Source organism: Pipra filicauda, unplaced genomic scaffold (genome assembly GCF_003945595.2).
Source record: "Pipra filicauda isolate LSUMZ 115617 unplaced genomic scaffold, ASM394559v2 scaffold331_size1881853_pilon, whole genome shotgun sequence".
NCBI classification, from domain to species: Eukaryota; Metazoa; Chordata; class Aves; order Passeriformes; family Pipridae; genus Pipra; species Pipra filicauda.
Genome location: NW_024104456.1, coordinates 504,501 through 521,302, shown reverse-complemented (window position 1 = coordinate 521,302; position 16,802 = coordinate 504,501). Strand labels below are relative to the sequence as shown.

The following is a 16,802-nucleotide window of genomic DNA, read 5'->3' as shown; positions in this document are numbered from 1 at the left end:
TGTTCCCATAATTGGCTGTTTGTGCATTAATTACACAGCGCTGAGACTCTGAGGCGTGAACTTGAGAGAGAGAAAATGATGAAAAGACTCTTGATGACAGAATTATGAAATTCGCACTTCCGTCAGATGGAGAATGGATTGGGGCCTTTCATGTGCCTTCTGTCTGTTTACATTCCTCTGCTTCTGTGTACTCAACATAACGCATCGGGAAAATGTGTGATATTCCTGGCTCGCCTGGATTCACCACGGTTGGTTAAAATTACGTCTCAGCTAGACTTTAATTTGAAGGAGTTCCTTTATTCATTTGCTGCTGGGAAATAAACCTTCAATCCTTTATCTCTCCTGAGATTTTATACTATTAACACAATTAATTTCTGGTTTGGTTTTGGTAAATCTAGGGCAAAAAAGGATCAGCAAGGAACATACTGATTTCTATTGGGAAACACTGTTCTGTACATATGTTAATAAGTGCACAGAAATTAATGTTATGCAGAATATTTTGATAGTAACATAGAAAATATGTCATTTTGTACAACTGAAAATTGCAATGAGCTACTGCTATTTGTTAAAGAACCATTTTTAAAGCAGAAGAATGATTATTACATCCTAACCCCAGGACTGTTAGTCTCCACAGAATAAACGGCTGTCTTATTAAATTCCTAACCTTAACCTTCACTCAGAGATATAAATAGCTGCAAAGGGGAAAGACACCCCACCATACAGATATACACACCCAATACTCCCTATAGTTTGTCATGTTGACCTAAACCTTCAACTCAATCTTAACGTATTTCCATTAATGAAAAAAAAATCAGTTGTTTAAAGCAATTTGCTACTGACTTTCTAGCTTGGTACTGACTTTTTTTAAGTAAGTGAGGAGTTTTACCTTCTCCAATCTGCCTAGGCATTAGGGCTTGCCCACGCTCAGACATCTTCTGCCCCAGCACTGAAGGTTGCAGAGCCTCAGCGGTGTGGACGTAACTCACACAGGGAGAATTTTTTCCCTCCCAGGTAAATAAACCACCTTCCTGACTGACATGAATTGATCGATCACTTTAAAGAAAAAGAACAATGATAGTTTACGGCATAGCTTGCCTATACCCATTTTTTTTGCTCTGGTAATCAGCACATATGTCCTGGCAAACCTTTGGAGGGTACACCTGGCTATACATCCCCTTCACCTCTGACACGCAAATAGCCTCTACGTCCAGTGGAGCTATCTCAGGCATGAGGTGGGGTGGGTGGTCCAGCACTAGCAGACCTGCAGCCGCAGGGAGGGAGTTTATGGTATACAGGTAATGCTACCAACTATTTCCTAGGGAAAAAAAAAAAGAAGTTCTCTGTTTCCCCTTGTTCAGTAGTGCAGGGTCATCTAGAAAACTAACATCTGACTGTCAGCTATAAGGTACTCTTTCAACGGGAAAGCTTTTATGCATTTTGTATGGCTGAAGATGTATATTTTTCTCTTGCTCTGTACACTATGTTCTCTTGTTTGTATTAAGATAAAAGATTGCCCCTCATTTGGTACTGATTACGATGACTTTATCTTAGCTTAAGCAGTTTGTTTGTGTGGAGGCCAGAAAGTGATTGCTGTGAGACTGGGTTTCCTTCAGAATTGCTGTTTTTCTAAAATGAGAGTTATGGAGAGCTTCACAGGACTGTGGATTGCGATGTGAAGGTATAAAATGACTTGCCTATTTTATGTTTAGTGGGACAAGAAATTAGCATTAGGCTTCCCATTTAAATCCACCAACCCCAAAACTTTCTGTTTGCCATAAATTTGTTAAAAATACTCAGCACAAGTGTTAGGTAGAAAATCACAGTACAAATTTAATCAAGTGGCTCAACATAGGCAGTGGGCAGAAGGAGCCACAGAAAGAAACCTGAACTGCAGATTTTAGAACACTACAGTGACTTTTCTGGGTAATCAGATATGACTTGTATGCTGTCCACCCTCTAGTTACAGTGCCAGGACACTTCTGTTCCTCATGTTTTAATGCACCACGCCATCAGTCCAAGGTTCTTAAAAATTGATTAGGAACATTAAATCCCTGTGAGGAAATCAGAAGGGAGGGGGGAATTAATAGACATAAAAGACTTCAGCTTCCATGTCCTGTTACTCTTTTCTCACCACTTCTCAAAGGGGTTGGTGAAGGAAAAGCAGCAGCACATTTTGCCTTTGTCCAAGGGAGAGTGAGCATTCTGAAGAACAAATAAAAGAAAATTGTAATTAGAGATGCTGGTTTGGGAGAGGAAAACAAAGAAGGTTGAGAACGTCACAGTGCTGACTCTAGCTGAATCTGGTCTTTTGCCTGTTAGGCAATCTCTGGTTGTGTTTGAACTGGCAACAGTTTCACAAAGTCATTGTCAAGGAAAACCAGAAAAGAACAGATCTGAACATACCCTTCAGTCATACTGATTGCCGTGGAGTGGACTTTCTGAACCCCACAATATGCCTTCAGGTTTGGGGGCAAAACAAATCCAGTTACCCGTGTTAGGACAGTCTGGTCACATAAACAAAAGCAAAACTGAATAGCTGATTCAGACCAGCCCATCAGATGTTCTGGCTCATAAACAGTCTATTAGTTTATTAGTTTAAATGCAACAATTTTGCTTCCCTTGTACAAAAATTCTTCAGCTGAAATAGCCAGAACTGGAAAACAAAAAACGTGAACCAAGGTTACTTTACATGGCTGTCTTTATAGCTGAGGCATGCTCTGGGATAGCTAAGGAAGAACAGGGACTCCTCCTTCTTTGGTTCCCACCAGGAGAAGAGGGACAGGCTCATGTGGCTGCTTAGTTTCTGTGGGACGTTTTCTACAGAACAACCCCAAGTACGTTGCCTTGTCATGTTTTAGTGTCTTATCCACTGGCTGCCACCATTTCCTATTCAGCAGTCTAATGGAACTTTATTAAAACTGTTTTACTGATAACAAACTAAACTTTTAACTGTGGAATGTCATCACCTTGTTTTTTCTTACTGTGTACCTTCTTCAGCCATGCTTCAGCGTCTCAGTTTTCACATCCTCTGAAGAAACACTCCTGCCTCATCTCCAGTTGGGAATTACAGTGTTACAACACCTGTTACCCAAAGCTACTGTAAACAAGACAATGCCAACATGAACATATTGCAGAGGGGCAGATAGTCTAGATTTGCCCCTACAATTTAACTTTACAGGTGTTAAAGGATACTCTGCCCGAGGGTATGTCTATATAATAGTGCAGAAGTATCTGAGCTAGCTTTAATGAGCTTGCATATGTAGTTGTGGCAGCATGAAGCCCAGCACAGGCTATCATTATCATGTACATTGACATGTGTAAAGATAATGCATTTGAACAGCAGCCTTCTGAAGCATGATCTCCAGAGTTGGTGATAGGAAAGGGTAGCTGAAAGGAGTTTGTCTCTTCAGCTGTCCTGGGACAGGGTTCATCTCATCTAACATTAAAATGCCCAGCTCTCACCTGATGAGAGATCAAAGGAACTGTCTTCCGGAGGTGCCTCTGACTTAAATGTCTACCTTTATATTGATTAAAGTTACATGAGATGAATCCTGCTTTCTGTCCCGCTGATTAGGCCTACATTGCAAACCCTTGCTGACACAGCTGCATCATTCAGGGTTGAGCTTTGAAGTATAATTTGTGATCGACATAGCTCTGCCAGCAAAAGCCTTGCGCGTTAGGTGTAAATATACTACCAGAAATATCCTGTTTTCAGAACAGCTTTTATCCCTTATGGGAAGACAGAATGCTGGGGTAACAACTTGCAGTGGCATAAGCACAGAGGCTTCCCTAGAGTTGTGACCCATCTGGGGGTAGTTGGTTGATGAAACCTCCTGCTACAGCCATGCTGACAAAGCCTATCAGAGGTGGCCCTGGCTTTTAACAGTGCCCCAGGTGGTGCTCTGACCCAGTCAACAGATCCCAGCTTTTCAGCGTGAAGTCTCTAGGTGGCAGAATGCAATGTTGTCATGTTTGGGTGATTCCAGCAAAATTTATTGGCCATTTAAATAGCTATGCAAGGAGTTAAATATTTTCTCATATTGCAGCCTCTTATGGAAGCCAACCAATTGTGCTTTTTTTTGCGTGTTTCAGCTGTTTTCACTGTTTTGTTTTAAAAGGAGTAACTGGGTTTTTCTTTAGAAATGTTATTTGAGATTCCACACCTCTCTCAGATCCCATGGTATGTGCAGATTTTTCATGTTTCATAGACCCTGGAAGTGCAAAATTTGAAAATTAACTCCTCCAAGGTTTCTGTTCGTGGCTTCAATACTCTCTTGCAACAGGATGCCTACGTGCCCATTTGAAACAGAGCTGGCAATGCAGTGAAATGTTTCATTGGAGGTAGTATCATGTTTTGTTTGAACTGTTCACAAATAGCTTTTGGTTTTATTTATTTATTTTTTCCAAATACATTTCTGGTTCATTTGCTACAAAAACCTACTTGTAATTTTGCAATGGGATTTTTCTTTTTTTTTTTCCTTTTTTTTTCTTTTTTTTTTTTTTTAATGTCCTGATGTTCAAGGAGTTTGCAATAAATATACTGAGACTGATCTGTAATTGCATGTAAGATTAGCCTCACAACTGTGTTTTGTAAAGTTAAGTGCCGTAAAAGAAGCTGTAGATGACATGGAGAAGGAGGGAAGATGATAGAGAGTAAGTGGAGGAGAAGGCTTCTTTGGCAGCTGCAGCTTTGACTGGTGGGTAGCAGCTTTAGCGTAAGACTGCTCAAACCATTTTGTTTCATTGAGTAGCAGCGTGTATCATCAGACAGTGTTTGATGGCATTTTGTTGAAAACCTGCCTAAAGAGAAACTTTTACGGCTCAGCTGTTTACCTGTTCCTGTATTCATGCCTGCAATAAATGAGATGAAAAATAAATCACCGAGTCTGAGCAATTTGTAGTCAAATCAGTCATTTAGGAGGCATGGGGCAGGATGCCAATTAAAGGAAATGTTTGGTTGCTAATAAAGTGGATCCACTATCATAAGAAAATTGCAATCTAAGGAAAAAACAGAGAGGGAATTTCTTCATAAAGCCCAGAGGGTTTCCTCCAGCTTAAAGTTACAGTCCAGCGTGGGGTGCCAATCATCTGCGGGGTCATTAGTTGGGGCACGCTTCGCTGAATACCAGAGCCAGAAAAACACTGGCAGGATCAAGGCAGAGAAACACAATACTTGGCATGTTTCTGGTCTTTCATCTGGGGCTAAAAAGGCAGCAAAAAGCATTCCCATTGTGGAAGGGGTAGGGATAAATCTTCCACACAGGGCTGAGAGACACCAAGGTATTAAACTGCTCCATAGAGGAAAATTTAAAAAGTGTCCACTGACAAACAACACAGCAAACAAAGCCTGTTCATTGTAAATTTTTTTGTTTTAACACAATTAAAACATTTCACTCAGATTTTTGCCCCTGATTTTCCCATTCTTTAAATGTCTAAATGAAAAGTTGCTTCAGAATGAAACATTTCCCTTCCCTTTTGTTCAAAGATCTATCTCTAAATCAGAATGTTTTGACATTGACTTTCCTAGTACACTTAGGAAATTAAATCCAAGCAATGTTCACCCCATTTTCTGAGGTTATCAAAACTCTGTATTCAGAAAGAATGCAATCCCATCCCAATTTCTCCATCTGGATATTCTTCTATTTTTAATCTCTATGTGGGGAAAGCAGAGGAGCAACAGATCAACATTCTTCCATCACTACTCAATTTATACCAAGAAAATGGATTATCCAGACAGTTAACCTAGTTAATTAATTCCCCTTAATACACGTCTTTGCTAAAGAACAGTGTTCTGGGGTGCAGCAGAATGAGAAGCTGTGTGCTAAAAGGTCAGCAAATACTCTTGGGTAATTTGGCTGCAATAGAGAAGCGTGGGGACTTCAGAGATGTATATGAACAATTTTTTGTTTCATTATCAGATGACTGATCTATGAGACCAAGTGTGAGGTCGTTGAGATTAATTCTGTTTCTCTGGGGACATGCTTTCTAGAGCAGAATACAGACTTTGCAGGGAGGCACTGTTAAGTCGGGGCAAGGGGGATGATAAGGCAATGGTTTCAGCCTGGCTGTGGTACACAAATCCTGCGGCAACAAGGGGGTAGGAAGGAACCCACAAGGGTGCAGATGCAGGCGAGTGGAAGAAACCCCAAGCCTCATGAAAGGTGATGGTCATGCCCTTCCCAAGCACAGTGAAGCCTTTAGGGCGGGCCAGCACTGGGATCCCCGTGCCCAAGGGCAACTTGCCCTGAGGGGCAACCCTACAACAAAGCCCATATCAGGGCTGGCTGTGACCTGACTTGCTGGAGGACACACCAGGGAATGAGAGAAATAAAAGATCAACCATTGCCCTTTCCCAACCACCCCAGGACATGTTCATGAGAGCACCCCAGCTTCTGGTGTCTGATGAGAAGAGCAGGCTTGCCTTTTTTGTGAAAAGCTGGACATAGGATCAGCTTAGCTGTGGCATCAGATGTGTTTTACAACCCTGACCATTACAGTTATGTCTTGTGTGCTGCCAGTAGCACATATGGTCTGTTAGATGTCTTCTCGCCAGTCTTTAGGGTCTGTGATGGTCAGGAGAGTAAGGAGGAAAACAACAGGGAGAAAGAGCAGCAAACAACCCACACTGTCACCTGCTGAGAAGCCTGATGGCAAAGCAGTGCCTAAAATAATGTTTGCCTTTTTACTTTATTTTAAAATTTCATATATAAAACTGCCTCATTACATAAGCAATATGCATTTTATACTAATTATGTTATTTTTTAATAAGCATTTCTACAGTGTGTGTTTGGTATACAATGTCAGTGACTGCACAGCTCTGCCATCAAAGTATCTAGCATAGCAGTGAAACATAAAAGCCACATGGATCCTTACTGTTTTGTTCACTGATTATTCAGCTCTTCAAGCAGAGAGCCACTTAATTCCCCTGCATCATTCTTCCGCTGCCTTTCATTAGCAAACTCTTGTGGAAATCCAAGAAAAACATAGCAAAAATTCTTTTCTTAAAAGATATTTGGTCAGTGATGCTTAGCATCACAGGGCCTCAGTGATGTGAAGAACTCAAATATTTTTTTTTTAATTATTTGCCTTACTGCTTTCAAAAACAACAACAGAAAATGTGATTTCTGTGCTAACTGTTTCCCGCTCTGCTCTGACCGCTGCCCCCCTCGAGCAGTGCCAGGCTTGGCAAGGGCACAAAGTGGCTTGGAGGGAGAGGATAAGGATTGGATGGGGTTTTTTTTGGAATGGGGGGAGGGGGGGGGAATGCCAACACCACCCGACACTTCTGTCTTACCTGTGGTACATTTCTTTCTGTGGCTTACACAACATCTATGTTCCGAGCTGGGATGTGTGATGCCCTGATGGGAGCTGAGAAGACCCTGTTTGCAGCTCCAGGGTCGCCCAGGGAGGGTCTGGGGCTGGTAAGGCTGAGAGCTGTGGTGCTTGTGTATGTAAGAGGCATCCATAAGAGCTAAGGCTCTGGAGGTTTTGGAGGCTGCCTTATGCCTACGTTGTGTGGGCATGAGGAGATGCACGAGGCTCTGGGGAGGAAGGTCAGTGTGAGCTGCCCTCTACCTGGGTGTGCAAAATTAGGGATTTAATCATAGGGGCATCACTGTGAGACTGACCACTCCTCCCTCCTGCAAAGGAGTTTCAAACTTGTGCCCTCCAAAGCTGACTAAACCCCACAGGGCCAGTCTTTGCTCAAGGAACAGAGCAAGGTCTGCAGCAGAGCTGTAGTCACTGCCTTTGGCAGTACACGTGCTTGCTCTGAATGAGCACAGCAGTGCCCTTGTCACACTGGCTCACAGCTCTTTTGTGGCAACACAAGGATGACAGCCCCTGAAAAGCACCTCCACCAAGGCTGCTGGTGTATGAAATCAGGGAGGGGAAGTGCTGGAGCTGACTTAGCTTTGCAGCCCAAGAGCACTCCCATTTTTTCACTTCCAGCTCAACATGCCAAGGATCAGTGTGGGTTCTTGACAACTTGCCCTGGTTATTGCAAGCCACCAAGAACAGAAGGTACCTCCTCTAATGACCTGCCTCTCAGCCCCTTCATATCTTTCTATGCCATCCTGCTAATCCTTCCTTCTCCCTTCTCTGTTTGGCACTCACTCGCAAGGCTGGTTCATGGGTGCCTGCTTCCTTCACCTCTGTGAGCACCCCTGCCCTCCCACACAAGCACCTCTGGCTTTTTTTGGCTTTCCAGTTGAAAATCTTTTGCCTTTTTGAAGTCCCTTGCCAGCCCTTGCTTTCCATGACCCTCAGTATGTTCTACCTGTCTTCTGTGTCTCACTAATCTCTCCATCTCCCCTTCTGCTGTCCCAGGACCAGTGTCTGATAAGCATTACAGCACAACAGGTTTTCTTGCCAGCCAGGAAACCTCCATGACATGATCTGTCAATAGGGACCAGCTGCCTAGTGGGGGTCTGCCATCAGCCATGGCTGTGGGGGCTCTCCTCGAGTCCAGTAAATATCTGTGGGTACACTGCTCAGCCTTGGTGAAGCTTCTGCCTATTCCATGGAACCGGAGGCAGGAAGGACACAGAGGAGTAGTTTTAAAGAGGGAATGCTGTCATTTGCTCTACCCTTGAAGTGAGTGATTTTGCTCCCATATTTTGGAGGGTTAAACTCTATTTTAACAGTAAGACCTTCATGAACAGAGGCACCCTGAAGAAGCATAACCAAAGGTACCTTCCTTCCCTCCTTCCCTCCCTCCTTCTCTCCTTTCTTTCTTTTTGCTTCAGACAGCATATTTTTGCAATCTCCGTCTCCTCCTCATACTCCTGCAGGGTAGCAATGGCCATCCCTTTATCCCTGAGATCTTTGGCTATGTTGCTCCATATTGCTGTGCTAAACTTTGAAGCACTGGAAAGAAATGGAGAACATGGTGGAAGAGGAAGAGGTCTCATATCTTCATAAAGCCAAACTGCAAACTAGTTAATCCCCTCCAGGTGCTCTCAGTTGAGTCCTCTCTTCCCAAAGCAACAAATCTGGAATTAGTCTTGCTACATATTATGTGGTAATAAATCATGAGGGCAGCCCAAGTTGGGTGCTTTTCATCTTTCCATCATTCTTTTTGGGTTTTGTTTTTGTTTGTTTTTTTTTTTTTTTTTAACGCACAACTTCTCATCTGCCAAACCCAAACTGCTGCTCTAGCAATGGAATCAATAACAAACTTCTGGGTCTCAACTGAGAAACATACCATTAAATCTCAGTGAAACACTTTTAATTGCTTTTTCCTCCTTTGTGTCTGTGTACTGAGAAAAACAAAGCAAAACAAAAACCAGGCCTGTAAAGCAGCATCTTAACAAGCCAGAATCATTAAATACTTTCCTGGAGGGGGAAAAGTCCCTTCTCTGACAGTCAGAATGATGTTTTCAAGCAATTTGCCCTCTTTCTCCCCTTGTGGGATTTCCCATCCTCCCCCAGCAGCATGGTAGTGGTTCCCTCTCTGAAAAAGCTGCATTAGTGCAATGACAAAACACTGCACTACCAGTCCTGTGTCCCATTCATGGTGCCTTGAAACATCTTCCCACACAGGAGAGGTCTCCACAACTGCTGCACCGCGGCTTGCCGGGCCCAGCAGACCCAAACACTGGGAGGTGCAGGTAGGCTGACTCTTCACTGCACCCAACAGGTCCCATGATAAGACCATGGGAAGCTGAGAAATGAGTTTGGCAGAGAAGAGAGTGCCATGGTGGGTCTCAGCAGCCTGCTTCTCAGAGGTGACACATCTCCTAGCTGTGTGCATTACCTATTCAACGGCAAAAGCTCCAGGCTCCACTTTCTAGGGATGCCCTTCTTCTGAAAGAAATCTTCATGCAGAACTAAGATGGCTCAGGTGACCTCCAAGGGCCACCTCTTTCAACCCAAAGCCACTGTCCTCACCAACCTGTTCACTGCTGCTTGCAGAGTCCTGGCTGCACGGTGGTCTCTGAATAAAGCTCTTGCAGGGCAGCTTTGCTTGCTTGAAAACCCTTCTGAGAACACTGCATCCAAGCCACAGGGAGGAGTTTTAGGACATGCAGGACTTGTGCCCTGCAGCTATAGGTCAGCTCAGGGCAGCTTATATCTCCCTGAGTGGTCCTCGGGCATCCTATTCCGGTGCCGCTCTCTCCAGTGGGGAAAGCCTGGCACAGCTCTAGGCCTCCTTTGGCAGGTCTAGTGCTAAAATCCAATTAGTGTTGTTTATGCTTTCAGTTGTAACTGAAAGAAAAAAAATTTGATGCTTCAGTAGGTCAAAGGGTGTGGAGAGATAAATGTAATTACAATAAATGCAATATATTGAAAGATGCTACCATTTAATTAAAAGTATATGAATTATGCATATATCTCTTCCACAGCCTGTAACTGTGTGGGCTTGAGAGGTAACTGAATACATTCAGTTCTAGCTACCACATGAAACCCACGGTTGCTTAATTTCTCAATCATGCACCTAACACCACCAACTGAACTTTTGCCAGGAATAAACAAGAACATACAGGGGGGTTATTTGGAGTTACCTTTGCTTTTCTGCACCCTCGGGCACCTGACAAAGGATGCAAATCTTATCCCACCAGTGTCCCCCCAGGAGAATGGAGACTGCCTTTTAGGCAACTTTTAAAACATCACGCTTAAAAGTCACGGTATTTAGGGGCAGAGAATTGCTGTGAAGGAAAGCAACAGATAAGACTACCCACACATGTCCCCCAGGGGGCTATGCAGGCAGTAGTATCCTGCAGCTTTGGGCATAAAGATTTATGTTGAGTCCATGAGCTGACTGAGAACTGCAGTGGCCTGGCAAGGATGGGACAGGAGGACAAGGTTTGGTGGTGGAAAAATGCCAGCATGTTCAGCTCCCCAGAGCATCCCATGGCTGGCATTGCCACTCCCACTCCCAGGTGCTTAATGTCACCATCAGATGCCTGGTGCTCAGCTCTGCTATCCGCTCCCTTACTGCAAGCCATTTCATTAATATAGAAGAGTGACTTTTTATGAATGCTGTGCTGTCTTTCTGGGTACAGAAATCTTCCCCATGAAGGCAGACAGTTGCCCTTTGTGATGCTGCCAAGTTCATTCCAGCAGACTGTGCCCAGGACTGTACCATCAGTCTTCTGTTAAAGGCTGCTACCTTTTCATATCTTCGTTTATCAAATGAGGTGGAATGAACTCCCACGAGAGAAAACAGATCCCATTAGTGTTTGTAGAAATTTCACACTGGCCATTATGAAATTAAAACAGGAAACGAAGTGACTGGGGAAGGAGGGAGACTCCTCTCCCTAATCACTTAATATAAGCCCATACATCTCCTTAGGGCTTGCAATCAATCATGCCTCATTTTAACAAGATGTGCAAGCTAATGAAATTTGAATCCAAATGTTCATCTCTAGCTAATTTACTGTTGATTTGTTCCTCATTTCCATGCTTTATGGAAAAGAGAATAAAGATTTGTTTTTTTGGTTTTCATGCTTATACAAGCTCTGCCTTTTTCTTCTAGGGCAGTTTTGGCCTGCGTTCAGCAAGACACTAACACATGCCCAGCTTCAGGGTGAGACTGGTCCCCCCAGCCTCTCTCTAAAATAGCTGGGAAAATTCAAACAGCAGAAGCACTCGCCTGTTCTGTGTGCTGTGCCAAGGTTTTAAATCACAAGATATTCTTACCAGGCACGTTTGATAAGCTAGGCTCAGCTGCTTTCCTGCATGTTTTTAGGCTGATGACAAGAACAATACATAATGAAGACAAGAAGCTGCAGCCTGCTCTGAGAAAGTGGAGTTATTTTCTTCTCTGTACCTGGCATGGTCAGGATTGGACAAATCCTTGGGGCTCAGCTTCATCTGTTCTGCTTGCAGTGACTCAGGAAGTGCACAGGCCTCATCCACTGTGCTGGGGTGGAGGCCACAGGGATGTGGGACAGAAGCCCCGGAGAGGAGGGTTTGTTAAGCACCATGTGGAAGGACAGCTCAGCTAGAAGACAAAAGGAGAGGAGCCCAGTGCTGTGGATAGGCCTAGGGATGGAGGGCTGGCTGCAGGAGTTGGGTGTCTCCAGAGACCAGGTTTCAGAAGAAGGAAGAGCCAAAAGCTGCTAAAGCTCAGAAGAGATTGTTTTCACTTTGACCTTTTGCTAGAGTGTGCTATGGGGTGTGCACCCTGTTCTCTGCAATCTGACGGCAGACAAGGCTGAAGAGAGGGAGAAGAGGACTGGAAGCTGTGATGTAAGCTGCTGCTTTTTATTTGGTAATATCACTCTCCTGGTTACATCCCTGTTGCATGTGTCATTGCCAGCCTGGGTTCACTGTGAGCCCTGGCTCCCTTACAGGTTTGAGGCTGCCTGCAGGTTGCATCTAGACCTGGATACATGGCAAGAAGCTTTTTTGAACATTAAATAGATAACCAAGCTCGAGGTTTGAGTAGGAAGCTTGGATGAGGAAGAGGAGACATAGAGAGAAGTCTGGATATGGGATGTGTTTCACACACTGAGTCTGTGGGAGCTTCCCATGCAAATGTGAGCCACATGAAAACGTATCTCTGATTCCTGGCTTGCAGAAACTGGGGTGATCTGACTGTTTTCATTTCCTTTCCTCCTCAGGGCAGGAGCCACACCTGCTGCTGTAGCAGCTATGTCCGCTTTCCAGCAAGGGAACAGTGGGGAATGATTAGTGGTAAGTGGCTGAAAACTCTCTCAAAATGTCTTATGGAGACTTGAGCCACTAAAACAACATTTCTGAGTGGCAGTAAGAGCACGAACACCAAGTGAAACCCTCAGCAATGGCTGAGCAAAAACCCAGCAATGCTGAACAAGCTTTCCTTGACTCTGGGCTCTTGAGAGGCAGGGAGAGGGCTCACCACTGAAAAAACTCCCAACTGAACACAAACTTGGTAGCATGGATAACTGCATAGGAACCTGCCATCTATGAGGAGCCAAACTTGCTCAGCTGAAAGGCTTCAGGGGCATGGAAACTGATGTAAATCCCTTTCCTGTGGGCACAAGAGGCAGCCTACAGTCATCAACGTTGTTCAGGACCTAAGAGGAATATAGCATTGCCTCCACTCTGAAGAAACCCCACCATTCAAAACTGAAGGAGTTCTCACTTCTCCTGAAAAAGAAAACCTGAGGGTTGGTACACCTTGAATAGTGAAGGAGACTCTTCAGCCTCTCTGGACAATCTGTTCCAGTGCACGGTTACTTGCACAGTAAAGAAGTTCTTCCTCATATTCAAGTAGAACTTCCTGTGCATCAGTTTCTGCCCATTGCCTCTCCTCCTATTGGTTGGCATCACCAACAAGAGCCTGGATCTGTCCTCTCGACACCCTCCCTTCAGATACTTACAGACATTGATGCAATCCCCTCTCAGTTGTCTCTTCTCCAGGCTAAACAAGACCAAGGACAGATCAGTGAGAAATTAGTAAAGTCTTGGTGTAGCTTGAGTAGAATTTCCTTACTCTGTGAAAGCTTAAGTGATGATGGTGGTGGGATTATTGATCTTAAAATCCATTCTAATTCAAAAGTGGTGTTTGAGGAAATATGTTTTCTAATGATACCAAAACCTTTCTGCTTTAAAGCACTGGTTTATGTGCCCAGCCAGGCCATAGGTTAGTGGAGAAGGAATGTCCGCCAGCTGATTGTCACTGCTGTAGTGTTACAGCTCGTGTCTTACCTCCTTCTATAACAAAGAAATGCAGAAAACAAAATTTGCTTTCTTGCAAAGTGTCAGAAAAGCTATTTTTCCTGGGTTTTTTTGTGAAAAAGAGTAATGCCCAGAAGTATTTATTGTCTCTTTTATACTCAGAGAAAAGGAAAGAAATGTGCTAGTGGAATGGCTGTCCCACTGTGATCTGTGACAGTTTTAGGCAGCCTGGGGAACAGGTAAAATAAGCTGAGAGCATCCCTCAGGCTGTCCTTGCCAGCAAACAGAGAAACCTAGGCTGCTTCTACGTGCTGAATGACAACTGTCTGCCTTTGTATAGTTTCATTCAAGCAAGTTCAAATATATGGGCCATGGTAAGCTTAAAAGCAGCACAAGGCTGAAGGACAGAGCTACAGCTGGACAGTAGCCAGAGTCCATGGGAGGTGAACAAGAACAATGGGCATCTTGGACACACAGACAGGAGAGGTCTTTTCAACAAGGGAGGATTTTTTCATCTTGTCTTCTCAATGTGCTTAGAAAGGACTGTAATAAAATAAACATGGGAACAGGAAAGGTGGAAGGAAGGAAAGAATGAAAGAGAATAATTTAGAAGAAATAATCTTTTCTTAAGGCATGTAGACAATTTTGAGCTATCCAAACTGACTGCACCCAAATAATTTCAATACTGTTTTTCTCAGCATCTTCTGATCAGTTAATGTGCAGCATTTCATTTGGCACTGCTAAAAGAAATACAGATTCTAACAAGCTTTTATTTTGTTATTAAAATCAACACCACAAACAACTCTGGGTTTCTAGCCTGTTTTGAGTCCGTTAAAAACATGATAAATGGGGCAAAGCCATTTGTGTGAACCTTGACAGGAGAGAGGGTGACTCACAGCATTGTATGCCACAATACCAGATCACAGCAACAGAATCGGATGAGTAATCTCAAGAGTTTGCCTTCAGGCAGCTGACTGGCTTATCTCACAGATCTCACTGCAACAAAATGTCAATGTTTTAATGCCTTCGACATTTCTTTAGCTTCAAGAGACAATAATGACTCTTTCTTGGTTACTAATTAAGAGGAGATTATATCGGAAAAAACAGCTAATTCTTTTTTTCCAAAGAGACAATACTGCAAATAATTTTTTTCCTTGAATGCAAACATAACCAGCATTAAATAAAAGCCTAGTTAATCAACTAAAGTCCTCAAACCGCCCTCAAATAGATTTAGTTTCAAGCAGTGACTAAATAGATTTAATGCCTAGGAACCACCTCAGGCAGATCCTGCCTCTTCCGTTCCTCCAGACACATATGCTCAAGGAAAGGCTGTCTGTAATGCATAAGGCAGAACACAGCAATGTTCGAGGCTTAGTAAGCAAGTCTTAGTATGGCTCACAAGAGGGTACAGGACAGATGCCTGCTGCTATAAGCTGGCATAGCTCTGTTCAGGTCATGGCCTGCATAGATACCTTCTAAGAAACAGGAACAAATAAAGCCTGGTAGAAATTAGTGTATTTTTTAATCAAGTTTCTGAGGGGCTAAGGTAGAGGACTAAGCTGCCAAGGAAAGGAAGATGATGTCTGTGATTTAGACCTGCTTCAAAAAGCCAATATTAAGTTTATAAATAGCTGTGGTGATGCAGATTTCCTTAGTTGTAAAAAGGTAGGTGCTGCTCTGTACCCATACAAATCTGTAGGACAAGATACACACATACAATATTTTTAGTGAACTCGGGGGAGTAATTCTGCTCTTTGAAGAGCCCTGTCAGGCAGCAACCTCAAAATCTAGTTGCAGTCCAACATACATTCTCCTGCCCAAACAGGGAAGCTACACCAGGGCTGAGGAGGGGGAGGAAAAACCAGACTGCACAGATGGGTGCTTGCATGGGGATGATCCACCTTATCAAGCAGATGCTTGGTCATGCAGCTGCTTCAGCACTTCTCAGTTCAGATAAGGAAATGTTTGATTACTTTGGACACTTTGAAATTGCACAGCTCAAGTCACCATGAAGAAGGTGAGGTATTTTCAAAGCTATTATTAGGTTTTCTTCAGTCTTTCTTCTGCTTCCAAGTTCCAGGGGCAAAGCAATATAGCTGAGTTAGCACACGGATGTGCTATAAAACAGATGTAGCACTGCGCTGATGTATCTGATATATTGTTATATATGCTCCTTCTGGATCTGCCAGTTTAGTCAGTGTCAGCTTGAAAGGAAGAAGGATTCACAGCAAAGGCATTACCTAAAAGTCTGAGGAGTGCAAAGCATTAAGAGCTTGACAAGCAAATGACCCTGCAACATCTTCAAGTCTAGTAAGACCAACAGGATACCTCCTCAGCTTCACCACAGCTGTCCCACTGAACCGCTTCTCAGTTTGTGAGAAATGCTGTTTCACACTGGCAAAGCTCTGTCAGATGGCGGTATTTTCCCTGCATAGGATTAAGTTTTTTAGCTGACTGGCTTAGCACTGCGTGGGAGGTTTAGTGAGGCTTCACGCATGTCCCATATGCTGCTCTTCCTCTGTAACCACACAGGTCTGCAAATCTGCCTGAAAACTAAGTGAACAGCAACCCTTGTCCTGCTAAGGACTGCCTATTTCCATTCAGATGCCACGCTTCTGTGTGAAGCATCCCTGCTGCAGCTGCTTTGTTTCTCTGGTCTTACTAATTTTTCTTCTGTTCGTCACTGTGACCTAAATATACAACAGCTATTTTGGAGGCAAGAGGGGAGCCCTGGGGCCGGTAGGACTTTGAGCTTATAATTGAAGGGATGTGCACTGGTAGCACTCTTTGGTTCCTGTAGTGTCATCTTCCCAGCTCACAGGCTTTGCTGAATACAAGTGCATGGTAATATTCTGTGTGCTTTTCTTTCTGCAAAGTGCATAGGCTCCTTTTAATGTGGTTTACTTCCAAATGCACCCCAAAAAAAAAAAAAATTAATGCGTGCTTTCTATGTGAGCTGGCATTGTTTTCTACAGCATCTTTTGAGATATCAGGAAATATGTGAGAATAAAACTTTTCCTTTTAAGTTGTCTCACTATTGCTTAAAGTCAGAAAACCAAATACCTGGGAAGTCAAAATGTAAGTTTTTTACCTTTTTTGTTGAAATAAAAGTGCAACGGTTCACTCCAAGCTAAAATATGAGCAATGGAATAGATTAAATGAATCTTCTCTCAAAGATAACTTTTAATGATGGT

General features: G+C 43.5%; 1 protein-coding gene across 4 annotated transcripts in view; it reads left to right on the top strand.

Annotated features, from left to right (window-relative positions):
* The window catches only part of EPB41L4B (erythrocyte membrane protein band 4.1 like 4B), a 172,816-nt gene extending 167,939 nt beyond the window's left edge, over nt 1-4,877 (top strand). For all 4 annotated transcript variants that reach the window (XM_027715752.2, XM_039383955.1, XM_039383956.1 and 1 more), the window contains one exon: nt 39-4,877. In XM_027715752.2, the coding sequence (XP_027571553.1) occupies nt 39-108 (70 nt within the window). In that variant the 3' untranslated portion in view covers nt 109-4,877. The remainder of the gene's footprint in view (nt 1-38) is intronic.
* Nucleotides 4,878-16,802: the final 11,925 nt, after the last annotated feature.